This window comes from Saccopteryx leptura, chromosome 4 (assembly GCF_036850995.1).
Source record: "Saccopteryx leptura isolate mSacLep1 chromosome 4, mSacLep1_pri_phased_curated, whole genome shotgun sequence".
Classification (NCBI taxonomy): Eukaryota; Metazoa; Chordata; class Mammalia; order Chiroptera; family Emballonuridae; genus Saccopteryx; species Saccopteryx leptura.
This window is the reverse complement of record NC_089506.1, coordinates 215,486,078-215,500,453: the sequence shown is the minus strand read 5'-3', so window position 1 is coordinate 215,500,453 and position 14,376 is coordinate 215,486,078. Positions and strand designations below refer to the sequence as shown.

At 50.4% G+C, this 14,376-nt stretch overlaps 2 protein-coding genes across 2 annotated transcripts; both read left to right on the top strand.

Moving 5' to 3' along the window:
• Positions 1 to 9,095: 9,095 nt before the first annotated feature.
• On the top strand, positions 9,096 to 9,874 carry HBM (hemoglobin subunit mu). The gene is made up of 3 exons (XM_066383082.1): positions 9,096 to 9,238; positions 9,389 to 9,593; positions 9,704 to 9,874. The coding sequence occupies exons 1-3, from the start codon at positions 9,147 to 9,149 to the stop codon at positions 9,830 to 9,832; spliced, it is 426 nt and encodes a 141-aa protein (XP_066239179.1). The 5' UTR covers positions 9,096 to 9,146; the 3' UTR covers positions 9,833 to 9,874.
• Positions 9,875 to 11,633: 1,759 nt separating this feature from the next.
• On the top strand, positions 11,634 to 12,569 carry LOC136403832 (hemoglobin subunit alpha). Its single transcript, XM_066383080.1, has 3 exons — positions 11,634 to 11,787; positions 12,025 to 12,229; positions 12,344 to 12,569. Exons 1-3 carry the CDS (start codon positions 11,693 to 11,695, stop codon positions 12,470 to 12,472), a joined length of 429 nt encoding a protein of 142 aa, XP_066239177.1. The 5' UTR covers positions 11,634 to 11,692; the 3' UTR covers positions 12,473 to 12,569.
• The last annotated feature ends 1,807 nt before the right edge of the window (positions 12,570 to 14,376 follow it).

The window sequence follows — 14,376 nt, the reverse complement described above, 5'->3', positions numbered from 1 at the left end:
GTTGATGCTTCCAGCTCCTCCCCCCTTCTCTCTCTCAGTCTCTCCTCTCTCTCTCTCTCTCTCTCCTTCTCCTCTCTAAAATGAATAAAATAAATATATATATTATAATTTAAAAAAGCAAAAAAAAAATGGGAACACCAAATTTGAAGACCAACTTAAATTAACCTGTGTAAGATGGTAATCATACATAATGTAACCATCAGAAAAAAGAATTGTTACAAACGACTTTTTTTTTTAACAAATGACTTCTGAACAAAAAAACTGCAAAGAAATCCTAACATTCACTCTAGTTTATTGGTTATAATAACACAGATATTGTCATTTTATAAATTTTTATTTGAAATACTTTCAAACTGTCAAAAAAGAAACTTCAAGAATAAGACACAGATGGAGAACTGGTGACTGCTAGTGGGTACAGGGTTTTTTTGGAGGGTGATGAGGTGATGAAAATATTCTAAAATTGTAGTGAGGGTTGCACAATTCTGTGAATATATTAAAACCATTTAATTGTACGCTTTCAGTGGGTGAATTGTGTGGTATGGGTTATAACCTATGGCCAATCATTATTTATTTTGATCCTAAAACAGATTTGGACAGTGGGAGTCCCTTCAAACTGGCCACTGTGTTTTCTGAAATGTCCCATTGTTCTTTGAATACATTCTTAATTTCTGCCATAAGAAGTTCCATGAAAGCAGCCCTTTCTCCACAAAGCTCTGTTTTCTCCTAATGGAGAATGATGTTTGCAAAGCAAGATCTGGGAGCTGGATGTGTGGTCATTGCTATTGGAGTGTTTGTTACTCCTGTTAGCCATCTCAGTGGACAGAACTAAGAAATACATTTACACACGCACACGTATATAAATAAACATGCACACATGTCTATGATATATAAGGCTATGTATCTTACAAACAATGACCTCACACCAATATGTCTACTTACAGCCCAATATCGCATGGTTTATCCTTGTCCTCTCCCCTTGCATGTTCATGCCTTCATTCCCATTGTACTAAAAATATTTACTTCTTTGCTCAATTCCTTCAAGTGTTACCAGAACCCCTATTGAGCTAAATTTGACTTCACAATTTTGAAACTGTACTATTTAATAGATTTAAACATAAAACCCATACAATTTTTTATGATTAAAAAAATTTTAATAAAAATACTTTAATTTTTAAATTTTTATTTATTAATTTCAGTGAGAGAGGAAGGAGAGAGAGAGTGAGAGAAAGAGAGACAGGAGTATTGATCTGATTGTGTGTGCCCTGACCGGGGATCAAACAGGAAACCTCTGTGCATTCGGACAATGTTCTAACCAACTGAGCTATCCCTCTTCCTTTCTCTCTCTCCTTTCCTCTCTTTCTCTAAAATTAATAAATTTAAAATATATATATATATTTCATGGTTCTGCCCACTACTAGGTACTAAAAGAAATGACACCCAACCACAACAATCTCATAAAGGCGATCATGGAATATATTATTGTTTGCAGAAAGCAAGGAAGTATTCACAAAATAATGTGAATGTGACAGAAGGGCATAAGTCCCAGCATGAGGGGTTCCCACTGACTACATCTTAGACAATTTCAACATCAAAAAATAACTGTAGTCTGACTGGTGGTGGCGCAGTAGATAGAGCATCAACCTGAGATGCTGAAGTCCCAGGTTCAAAACCCTGAAGTCGCCGGCTTGAGTACAGGCTCACCAGCAGTCGCAGGCTTGAGCATGTTTTCATCGACATGATCCCATGGTCGCTGGCTTGAGCAAGGAGTCACTGGCTTGGCTGGAGCCCCCCAGTCAAAGCACATATAAGGAGCAATCAATGAACAACTAAAGTGATGCAAGTATGAGTTGATGCTTTTCATCTCTCTCTCTCTCAAAAAACAAATAAACTGTAATTGTTGAAACCAGTAAATAAACTAACATTTGTGATTCTACAGTGTTATTCAAAAAGAGATAGAGAAGCTTTACCACTAATGGAGTAAGAAATTGACACCATCAACAGCTTTCTATAAAAACTGAAAACTAAAGGAAACTAATTAAGCATAAATCCTACAGTTTTAGAGCAACTTTCCTTTTCCCCCAACTGATAAAAAAACAACCTCTCTACAGAATAATACCTGCTAATTAATATAGAATAAATCATAAACTTAGAAAGCTACAATTTGATGATCTCCAATGAAATAATGAATTCAAGCAAGATCATCAATAATTATTAAAACCATAGAAGTTTGTTGGGGAATAGGGTAGTTCCATGGTGCCAGAATGATAACTCCCAAATGACAAGCTAATCACATACAGGAGAAAGATACCTTTCCTATAGAGCTATCCGGTGGCTCTCTCCTTGACCAAGTGATTATACTTGACATTTCCAATGGTGAGCAATCTGACATCATCTGCAAGTCCTTAGCACCACCTCTCATGCTAGCCAGCAAGTTCTTTTTCTTCTTGTGATAAAATAAACAGAACATAAAATTTACCTTTTTAACTCTTTTAAAGTGAACAGACACAGTGGCATTTAGTATATTCGCCATGTTATGCAACTATCACCTCTATCTTGTTCCAGAACTTTTTTATCACCCTAGAAAGGAACTCTGCGCCCTCGGCCCCAGGCAAACATTCTGCTTCTTGTCTCTATGATTTTGGCTATTCTGGGCATTGCATGCAAATAAAATCATGCAATATTCAGACTTATGTGTCTGGCTTCTTTTACTTAGCATAATGTTTTCAATGATGATCTATGTTGTACCACATACAGTACTATTTTAGGGCTGAGTAATATTTTATTGTAGGATATACCAAATTTTGTTTATCCTTTTATTCATTGATGGACATTAAGGTTGTTTCCACCTTTTGGCTATGTGACTCATACTGCTAAGAAAAGATTTTGTGTGGACATATGTGTTCATTTAGCATGGATACACACACACACACACACACACACACCCCTAGGAGTGGAATTGCTGGGTTTTGTGGTAATGAAGTTCAACTTATTGAAGAACCACAAACTTTTTCACAGTGGCTACACTAGTTTGCATTGCCAGCTGCAACGTATGATGGGTTCCAATTTCTCCCCATATTTGCCAACTCTTATTTTGCTTTGCTTTGCTTTTTTTGACAGACAGGGAGAGAGTCAGAGAGAGAGAGAGAGACAGAAAGGAAGGGAGAGAGATGAGAAGCATCAGTTCTTCATTGTGGTCCCTTAGTTGTTCACTAATAGCTTTCTCATATGTGCCTTGACCCGGGGGGGCTACAGCAGAGCGAGTGACCCCTTGCTCAAGCTAGTGAGCTTGGGCTCAAGCCACCGACTATGGGTCGTGTCTATGATCCCACGCTCAAGCCAGTGACCCCGCACTCAAGCTGGTGAGCCTTGCTCAAGCCAGATGAGCCCGCGCTCAAGCCAGCAACCTCAGTGTTTCGAACCTGGATCCTCCACACCCCAGTCTGACACTCTATCCACTGTGCCACTGCCTGGTAAGGCTTATTTTGCTTTTGATATTAGTATTATCATTGCTACCCTCCTACTGGATGTGAAATGGTACTTCATTGTGGGGGTTATTTTGTTGTTGTTTTTTGTATTTTTCTGAGGTTGGAAACGGAGAGGCAGTCAGACAGATTCCCGCATGCGCCTGACCGGGATCCACCTGGCATGCCCACCAGGGGGCAATGCTCTGCCCATCTGGGGCATTGCTCTGTTGCATCCAGAGCCATTCTAGCACCTGAGGCAGAGGCCACAGAGCCATCCTCAGCGCTGAGCCAACTTTGCTCTAATGGAGCCTCGGCTGCAGGAGGGGAAGAGAGAGACAGAAAGGAAGGAGAGTGGGAGGGGTGGAGAAGCAGATGGGCGCTTCTCCTGTGTGCCCTGGCCGGGAATTGAACCCGGGACTCCTGCATGCCAGGCCAACGCTCTACCACTGAGCCAACCAGCCAGGGCCTTGTGGTTTTGATTTGCATGGCCCTAGCTGGTTTGCTCAGTAAATAGAGCATCAGCCCAGCATGTGAACATCCTGGGTTCAATTCCCTGTCAGAGCACACATGAGAAGCAACCATCTACTTCTCTTCCCCTCCCTCTCTGCCCTCTCTCTTTCTCTTCACCTCTCACAGCCAGTGGCTCGATTGGTCCCAGCTTCAGCCTCAGGCGTTGAGGATAGCTCAGTTGATTTGAGCATCGACCCCAGATGGGGGTTGCCAAGTGGATCCCAGTCGGACACATGTGGGAGTCTGTCTCTCTGTCTCCCCTCCTCTCTCTTAAAAAAAAAAAAAAGATTCTAATCATCATATAGGAAAATGCTCAACCTCAACAACAAATAAAAACAGATGCTACTACACATACACCACAAACAAATAAAAGTCATAACACTGAATGTTGGCCAGTCTGAGGAGTAACTAATTCACACCACAAATCTTAGGGCTCAGTCCAAAAGCAGAGCTGCTGGTGAAAGTTCTGACTCTTTCTCTGAACGCTGCTGGGTGCTTTCTAGAAGGGACCCTGGGAAGTGGCTGGGAAGGGATGTGTGACAGGAGGAGCTATGTGGCTTCCCCGCCAGACATAGGCCTGGGCTCTGGGATTGGTCTGCAAGCCCCTCTGCCAGGAGGCCCCAAACTCCTGGCTCAGGCATGAAGACGCGGGGCAGCCCGCGGCTCAGGTGCCGCCTCATGAACATGATGGATTTAGTGACATGGTCTCAGTGTGGAAGCCCAGTGAAAAACACACAAACAAGAATGACCCTAACCCTCATCACTTAGGGATAATTGTCGCTACCAGTTTGGTGCAGCTGTATCCAGTTCTTTCTTCTATTTAAAGAACACTATCATATTGTATGTTCCGTTTTTTCCCCTTCTTACTAAAAAAATCCTGTACTCCCAAAAAAGATATTTATGAACAAATGTTGAGTATAATTAAAAAATTTTAATCAAGTTACTTTTAATTTTTTTTTCTCCTGCATGAGTACTTTTAAATTTATTTATTTATTTATTTATTTATTCATTCATTCATTTTAGAGAGGAGAGGGAGAGACAGAGAGAGAGAGAGAGAAGAGACAGAAAGAGAGAAGGGGGGAGGAGCTGGAAGCATCAACTCCCATATGTGCCTTGACCAGGCAAGCCCAGGGTTTTGAACCGGCGACCTCAGCATTTCCAGGTCAACGCTTTTATCCACTGCACCACCACAGGTCAGGCTAATCAAGTTACTTTTAAAAATATATTTCATTTATTCATTTTAGAGAGGAGAGAGAAAGAGAGAACAAAGGAGAAGCAGGAGGCATCAACTCCCATATGTGCCCTGACCAGGCAAGCCCAGGGTTTCAAACCAGCGACCTCAGCATTCCAGGTCGACGCTTTATGCACTGCGCCCCCACAGACCAGGCCAAGCTACGTTTTGTTTAACTTAAAAATATGTGCATGTCCCAAAGCGTAGAGGTTACCAGTTCGATCCTCAGTCAGGGCATATACAGAACACAGGTTCCTATCTCTCTCCTGCTCTCTCCCTTCCTCTCTCTAAAATCAACAAAATAAACATTAAAAAAATACCTACATGAACTCTGGCCAGGTGGCTCCGTGAATAAATTGTTGTCCCAGCTCACTGAGGTCACAAGTTCGATCCATGGTCAGGGCATGTATGAAAAGCAGTCTATGAGTGCACAACTAAATGAAACAACTAAGTGGAACATTGAATTAATGCTCTTTCTCTCTTTCTCTCTAAAATCAATGGGAAAAAATTCTTTTAATTAAAAAACAGCCTGACCTGTGGTGGCGCAGTGGATAAAGCCTTGATCTGGAACGCTGAGGTTGCCAGTTTGAAACCCTGGGCTTGTCTGGTCAAGGCACATATGGGAGTTGATGCTTCATGCTCCTCCCCACCTTCTCTCTCTCTCTCTCTCTCCCCCCCCCCCCTGTCTCTCCTCTCTGAAATGAATAAATAATAAAAAAATAAAAATAAAAATAATTTTTAAAAACCCACAAAAGCCTGACCAGGTGGTGGTACAGTGGTGGATAGAGCGTCGAACTGCGATGCGGAGGACCCAGGTTCGAGACCCCGAGGTCACCAGCTTGAGCGCGGGCTCATCTGGCTTGAGCAAAAAGTTTACCAGCTTGAGCCCAAGGTTGCTGGCTCAAGCAAGAGGTTACTCGGTCTGCTGAAGGCCTGTGGTCAAGGCATATATGAAAAAGCAATCAATGAACAACTAAGGTGTCACAACAAAAAACTGATGATTGATGCTTCTCATCTCTCTCTGTTCCTGTCTGTCTGTCCATGTCTATCCCTCTCTCTGACTCTCTCTATATCCCTGTTAAAAAAAAAAAAGTTAAAAAAAAAACAACCCACAAAAAACCAAAAAGCCTGATCTGTGGTAGTGAAGTGGATAGAATATTGACCTGGAATGTTGAAGTTGTGGGTTCGAAATCCTGGGCTTGCCAGGTCAAGGCACATACGAGAAACAATTAATGAACAACTAAAGTGAAGCAACAATGAGTTGATGCTTGTCTCTCTCTCTCTCTCTCTCCCTTCCTAAAAATAAATAAAATCTTTTTTAAAAAAGATATTCACCAACTATTTTAAAAACCACATACATGGAGAAAAAAACCCCACATACATGAAAATGCACCCTTTGCAAGAACACATACTAACTAAAAGGAATATACTAAGCATGACTGCCTTACGGGGGAGAGGGGTAGGGAATAGACTGAGAGGATAAAGAGATATAAATAGAGCCGGAAGGGGGCCTTGTACAGGCTGAGGTGAGACTGTGACAGAATTGCCAGCTCCTGTGACCTCAGGCTTTGCAGGAAAAGTCCAGCTTCCTCCTGGCCCAGACAGTCTACCTGCAGACAAGTGGCTGGGGTACTTGGCCTACAGAACCGCAGACAGAACCTCATTCAGGTGAGAAGGGTGTGAAAGAGCAGAAGCAGCAGAGGTCTAAAGCCAAAACTGTCACTCACACTCGGTGACACCTGGCCTCAGTTTCTGTGGGCCTCAGTCTACACATTTTAAACTGGAGCTCATAAGGTGGTGTTACAGAAGCTTCAGAAACAAAGAGTGTTTCCATGAGGGCCTTCCTCCATCGCGAGAAGGGAGGTCAGGGGACAGTCACTACAGAGGCCAGCCTCTGGGCTGGGCTGACATACGGGCTCTTGTCTCCTGGAACCTGGGCTCTAGCTTTGGTCCAGGAGGGAGGCTGGAGTGATAGCCCCTCACCTGTTCCTCAGGCTCTGACTGCTCATTGTCACTGGAGCTGATAAGAAACCCCACCACAACTTCATGTATATAAGGGGACCATGGGGACTGGGCACCACAGAGGCCAGTCCGGGGCTCACTCAGCTCCAGCTTGGTCACCACTGTATCTCTGACCAGGGCCCAGAGGACCACATCATGTCCATGTGGGGCAAGATCTCTACACAGGCAGATGCCATCGGCACCAAGACCCTGGAGAGGTGAACGCCAGACAGACTGGGATGGTCCAGGCAGGTGACAATGTGGGGTTAGTGAGGACAGGGGACAGTGAGTTCAGGGGTTCTTGGAAGGGGTCAGTGAGTTGGGGAAGATTAATGACACAGACGTCTGACTGACCCTGGGCTCAGTGAGGCCTGAGCAGGGACAGGCACATAGAGGTGCATGAACAGTTTCTTCCAAGGCCTGACGTGCCTGTTGAGGCAGCCACTGATACTGGCTCTCTGACCTGAGAAAAGAAGTTTCTCTGAAGAGCCTTCCTGGGCTGCTGCTGGAGAGAGCATTATTTCTGGCAGAAGGTGAAGTAGGATGCTGATCAAGGGAGGGCTCTGGCCAGAGGAGGTGAAAGGGGCTGGATACCAAGGCCGTGGGAGTTGAAGAGCTGGTGTACAGACCTCTTTGGAAGCAAGGAGACAAGCTAGGAGTTGCTGTGGCCTGGAATAGGCAAGGTTGGGTGGTGGGAGCAGTGTGGGGAGGGTAGCCCTAATAGCCTCAGCTACCCTAATAGCCGAGGAGGGTAGAGCTTGGGTGGGAGATTTCAAGCTAGGGGTGAAGTGGTCCCTGCCAACCTTGCAGGGCCAGTGGTGGGGTTGAACTTGGGTCATCAGCTTGGAGAAGAGGGGAATGGATGGTCGGGAGTGGACAGGCTGCCCTTCTCTGGAGCTCACGCCCGCCCTCCATCTGTAGGCACTTCATCGGCTACCCCCAGACCAAGACCTACTTCCCACACTTTGATCTGTACCCCGGATCTGCGCGCATCTTGCGCGCACATGGCTCTAAGGTGGTAGCCGCTGCTGGGCGAGGCGGTCAAGAATATCAGCAACGTTGCCGCCGCACCCTGTCCAAGCTGAGCGAGCTGCATGCCTACAGCTACACGCGGACCCAGTCAACTTCAAGGTTGCCGCGAGGGTGGGCGTCCCAGAGGAGTCAGGGTGGAGACTGCGACCTCTCTTCTACCTTTGAACCCTTCCACAGCTCCTCCTGGAACTCCCCAATAAATGGATGAGGATGGAATGAGCTGGGTCCCGTGTCCTTGGTACTGGGGGGACGGGAGCGCGGCGGAGAGGACAAAGTAAGAGTAGTCTCATTCCCGGCCTAGAGGCCACTCCAGGACGCTTTGGGCAGGTTCTTGCACGTGCAGACTCCAGGGGAGCACCCAGGAGAGAGCAGAGCAGCCCAGGCACGTCCATTCCGTTTTCTCTGGGTGTGTTTGCACCTCAAACCGTCTTTACAAATTGCCCAAAGACCATCGCTTCATGCAGCCTGATGGGTGCGTGTGGGGACTCAGGAACTTCTTCAAAGCCTAATGTCATAGCGCTGCGGGCACTCCAGATGCGGCTTCCCTCCAGACCCCTCGGGGGGGAAGGGGGTTCCTGCCCTGCGCTCTTTCTCCTGATCCCCCCATGGGCTCCCCCCTGGCGCGCGAAGCAGTCATTTGCCCGAAGGGAAGTCGTTAAACATCCCCCTAAAGTCTGCAGCAAAGGCACCCATGCACACCGGCGAGTCAGTGCCAGTAACCCGGGGACCTCGGAGGCGTTAGGGACCTGAGCTAGCAACGGTTCCGGGCTCCCGCCGGGGGTTCCAGCGTTCCCGCCGAGCTCCTGCAGATAAAAGCGGGCGGGGCGCCCGGGTGGAGGTGGGCGGGTGCCGCTATAAGGAGGCCGGGGCGGCGGCCGGGGGCTTCCAGAGCGCGCCACGCCAGCGCCATGCTCAATGCTCAGGAGCGCGCCCAGGTGGCACAGGTGTGGGACCTGATCGCCGGACATGAAGCGCCCTTCGGGGCGGAGCTATTGCTCAGGTGGGTAGGGAGTGAGTGTACAGGGTCGCAGGGAGGACGAGACGGCGGTGGTAGGCCTCAGATGGCTGGGGGAGGGGCGGGGGGCGCAGGAGAGCCGGGTTTCCGGAGGACCCCACGCTGCCCGCCCTCCCACCTGACCTACTCCCGCAGGCTCTTCACCGTGTACCCCAGCACCAAGATCTACTTCAAGCACCTGGGCGCCTGCCCCGACGAGGGGCACCTGCTGAGCCACGGACAGCGCCTGCTGGAGGCGGTGGGCGTGGCCGTGCAGCACGTGGACAACCTGCGCGCCGCCCTGAGCCCGCTGGCTGACCTGCACGCTTACGTGCTACGCGTGGACCCCGCCAACTTCCCAGTGAGGCAGCCTCGGCCGCAGGGGTGTTCACGCGTGAAGGCTGGGGGTTGGAGGGTTCTGGAAGGAACTGGAAGGGGTCAGATCCTTTTCATCCGTCCCTTCTTCCGCAGCTGCTGATCCAGTGCTTCCAGGTGGTGCTGGCTTCGCACCTACAGGGCGAGTTCACGGTGGAGATGCAGGCGGCGTGGGATAAGTTCCTGACTGGCGTGGCCGTGGTACTGACCGAGAAGTACCGCTGAGTCCTGCGCCCCGCATGTCAATAAAGAAGCCTCAAACGGCGAGACCCTGCGCATGTGTAGTCTTTGGGTTGACGTCACTGTTGCTGGGCAGAGAAGCTCCGGTTCCCGTCGGGAGCCTCCTGGAATCTTAGGGAGCGATCTCAAAACTTTGCCAACAAAAGAACGGGATCCGGACCTGACCTGTGGTGGTGCAGTGGATAAAGCCTCGACCTGGAATGCTGAGGTCGCCTGTTGGAAACCCTGGGCACAGCCGGGAAGCAACTACTACTACGAGTTGATACTTCCCGCTCCTTCCCACCCTTCTTCTCTCTCTTTCTCTCCCTCCTCTCTTTAACATGAATAAATAAAATGAAAAAATGAAAAAAAAAAAAGGAATGGGATCCGGGAGCGGATCCTGGGAACTTTCTAGACTTGGAATGAGGACGGTTCCCGGGCTGACAACTCCGAGTCTGAAGAGGGTACCCAAAGGCTTGAACAAAACAGTTGCCCTCTTGTGGCGGGGGAATGTGGTGGGCAGAGTGGATACTCCAATGGGGCAAGGTTTCAGCGCGCATGCGGCACCCGTGCGGTACCATACTGTTCCGTAAAACACATAGCGTTCACTCAGCCATTTATTCGCCATCCATCCCCGCCTCTCTGGGAGCTGTGAGCGTGAATCTCGGCCTCCTCTGCAGACGGCCGTGGGCATCCAGGTATAGGGGCCAAGTTCCTGGCCTGAGGTCAAACAGAATTCGGGGCCCAGGACTCATTGGACCCTAGTCTCTGTTCTTTACCCGCCTCCTCCCACATTCCCCACGACTACCATGCTCAATCTGCAGCAACCCTTGCCCTGGGCCAAGTTAGCCCCTTCCTCTGAATCTCCTGAGTGGGGGATGGGGCTACAGAGCAATCCTAAATGGCCACAATCGGGCAGACAGAGCAAGTTTCCAACCTGGTTGACACCAACAAGCAGTGTGAGCTGAGCCTAACGCATTGACCCGGGGCGGGAGGGGGGGGCGACCTGCTGGGCTTTGCTTTCATTTTTGAGACCATAATGCAGGGTCAGTATCTGGCAGGACCATGGCCGCCAACTTCCACCCCACACTCCAGCCCCAGCAGCAGCAGCATCTCTGTCTCTGCGGCTGTTCCTCCCCATCTTTCCACTCTGCTGCTGCTTGGGACAGAAATCTTAGCTCTCCAGCCATAACCTTTGCGGACAAAGGAACGGAAGCCCGGAGCGGACTGTGGTGCTCTGCAGACTCTGAAGGAGGACGGTTTCCGGGGGCTGAGGGGCCCCGGTCTGTGTTAGGCAGGGTGGGGGCGGGGAGTGAGCCCGGCAGGAGGGTGTGCGCCCAAATCTCAGGTGGATGCTGGAAGCTAGCCCTGACCGTGGCTCAGCCGTGACCGGGAGGACTACCCACCGCTGAGAGTGGGAGAGTGTGGAGGATTCACCCCGTATTATCCTTCATCCTCACCGTTTACATGAACAATTGACAACTCTTGGTACCCGGCAAAGTCGGGTTCCCGAAAGGCAAATAGACACCTCGAAGCTTTCCCTGGCTCCGGGCCACACATGGTTCCACGGTGAATTTAGTTGGCTCAGGAACCTGTGTGGGAACCCCAGAACCCTTGGAGTGACAACAGTGGCTACCCTAGAGAGCTGGAACTCGACCCGCACGGGACCAAGTGTGTGAGGGCAGCCACAGCAGCCGAGCGGGCCTGGCCTGTCCAGACCGTGCCTTCGGCCCCACAGCCTGGAACCACGCCAGCCAATGAGCGCGGCCCGGGCGGGCGGGCCCCTCGCGCCCCAGGAATAAAAGCCCCGCGTACTGCCGGCCCACCACCCTTCTGGTCCTTACACAGACTCAGAAAGAACCAACCATGGTGCTGTCTCCCGCCGACAAGGGCAACGTCAAGGCCGCCTGGGATAAGGTGGGCGGCCATGCTGGCGACTATGGCGCAGAGGCCCTGGAGAGGTGAGGACCTCCTTTACCCTGCTTCCGCCCGGGGCTCAACACCCGCCCACCAGCCTGCCCGCTACGCCTCGGCGGGCACCGACCGGCTGGCGCCCACAATCCCGAGAGCTCAGGGTCCAGACCGCGGACCTGCCCGAAGAAGCCAGCCAGAGCCTTGGTGCGGACCCGAGGCTCAGGACCCTGCCCGGGGCCCCCACCCCACCCCCCACACCGCCGCTCACCCTCTTCTCCCCGCAGGATGTTCCTGAGCTTCCCCACCACCAAGACCTACTTCCCCCACTTCGACCTGTCCCACGGCTCCGCCCAGGTCAAGGGCCACGGCAAGAAGGTGGCTGACGCCCTGGGCAACGCCGTGGCGCACATGGACGACCTGCCCGGTGCCCTGTCGGCTCTGAGCGACCTGCACGCCTACAAGCTGCGTGTGGACCCCGTCAACTTCAAGGTGAGCACGGGGGTCCGGTCGGCAAAGACCCGAGGGGAGGGTTCCCTCGGGCTCCAGGAGGTGGAGCGCGGGCCGCCGCTCCCCAACGACCCCTGATACCGTCTCTCTTCCCAGCTCCTGAGCCACTGCCTGCTGGTGACTCTGGCCAGCCACCACGCGGCCGACTTCACCCCTGCCGTCCACGCCTCCCTGGACAAGTTCTTGGCCTCTGTGAGCACCGTGCTGACCTCCAAATACCGTTAAGCTGGAGCCGAGGCTATCCCTGCCCTGGGTGGGAGCGCCCTTGTGCTCCGCGCACCCGCACTTCCCGATCTTTGAATAAAGTCTGAGTGGGCTGCAACCCGTGTGGCCTCGGTTCTCTGTGCCGCCGAACGTGCCCGGGGTGGGGGTGGTTCTCCTCACTTCGTACCAAGGACGTCTCCGCAGCGGACAAAAGAGGGAAGGGGAGGGAGGAGAATGGAAGGGATCTAAGGTCGACGCTTCCAGAAACGCGCTGAACCACAGGATTCTGTCCTAGGAGATGCCAGACTTCCAAAGCTTTCCCTGTGGGGCGAGAGGTGGGGAATGTTAAGACTCGCCAGGCTCTTTGAAGTCTCTAATCACTGTTAAACAAACAATCCAGGTAAAAATAAAACAAAGCAAAAACAATCAGCCTCCCCGCCACCCCCACCCCCGAAAATGGCCCTCCTGGTGCACACGCAGGTGCTAGACAATTTCCATGAGATCCCCATCTTCTCCCTAGCAGAGGGCAGGTGAGTTGGAAGACGATTGAAGTCCTAAGAACCCTTCCTGGAGGCAGCCAGGAGGGCAGGACATCTGGGAAGCAGAAAGGGGCGTGAGCTGCCCACGGCAGTCCGGACCACTGTAGCAAAGTACCTTGCTAACTTGTTCTGCACTTCACAGGTGCATTAATAGCTCATTGTGTTCCCAGCGCTGCGTTCCCCAGCTCATTTCTCCCCCTTCCCCTGCCCTATTACGTAGATGGTGGCTTCTGGGGTCTCCCAGCTGTGAATGGTAGTTGGATAAGCCCCTGTCCCAGGTGCTGAAGCCCTGGGCTCTGCACTGGAATCTCTCACACCTCACCTGGTTTCGCAGCCACCTGAAGGACACCAGTCAGTGCCTACAGCCCAACCCCGTTCTCCAGGGTAACACGCAGTGCTGGAGAAAAGTTTGGGGAGCGCCTGACCTGTGGTGGCGCAGTGGGTAAAGTGTCAACCTGGAACGCTGAGGTCACTGGTTCAAAGCACTGGGCTTGCCTGGTCAAGGCACATATGGAAGTTGATGCTTCCTGCTTTTCCCCCCACCCTAAAATAAATAAATAAGTAAACACTTAAAAAAAAGTTTAGGGAGGGCCCTGGCTGGTTAGCTCAATTATAGCATTGTCCTGATATGCCAAGGTTGTGGGTTCAATCCCAGGTCAGGGTACATATAAGAGTCAACCCGAGGGGAAGGTGGTGAGGGGAGGGGGCAAAAGGGGTGTCAAGAAGAACACGAGGGAGGGGAGGGAGGGAGATATATTTGGGCAAACACTTGTAACTATGTAAACACAACAAATTTTTAAAAAGTGTCAACCAATGAAGGTATAATTAAATGAAACAAATTGATGTCTCTCAAATCAATAAATTTAAAAATCTAGGGGTAGGGCTGCAAACCCCTTTCTTACCACATTTTTTTGAGGGGAGGGACATGGGGCTCTGAATAGCTGGGGGACTCGCTCCCTTTTCTCCACCATGCACTCTTCCTCCGCATCACAATCCAACTCATCCAGCATCTGGCCAGCTGCTTCACAGCCACCTCTCCTCATAGCCACTCTTCAGCCACAGAGGCCCTATCTCCCCCCAGTCCCCTACAAACCAAGTCGGGGGCTCCCCCTCCACCTTACTCCACCTAATACTCATCCTCCAGTCTCACCTCCTCAGGGAAGCCCACCATGATCCTCAGACTAACTCTAATATCCTTGAATGCCTCATCCAATCTCTTCATGCTTCCTTAGGGCTTTTAATTAGATTTGAGACTACTTGTACTTGTGTGATAACTTGATGACTGTCTATGTTTCTAACTAGGCTGAAAGTTCAGCTCTTGTTCATCATCAGTTGCTTTTCTTTTTTATTATAATTATCAGTTCAACCATTATTTACTTAGTGAGT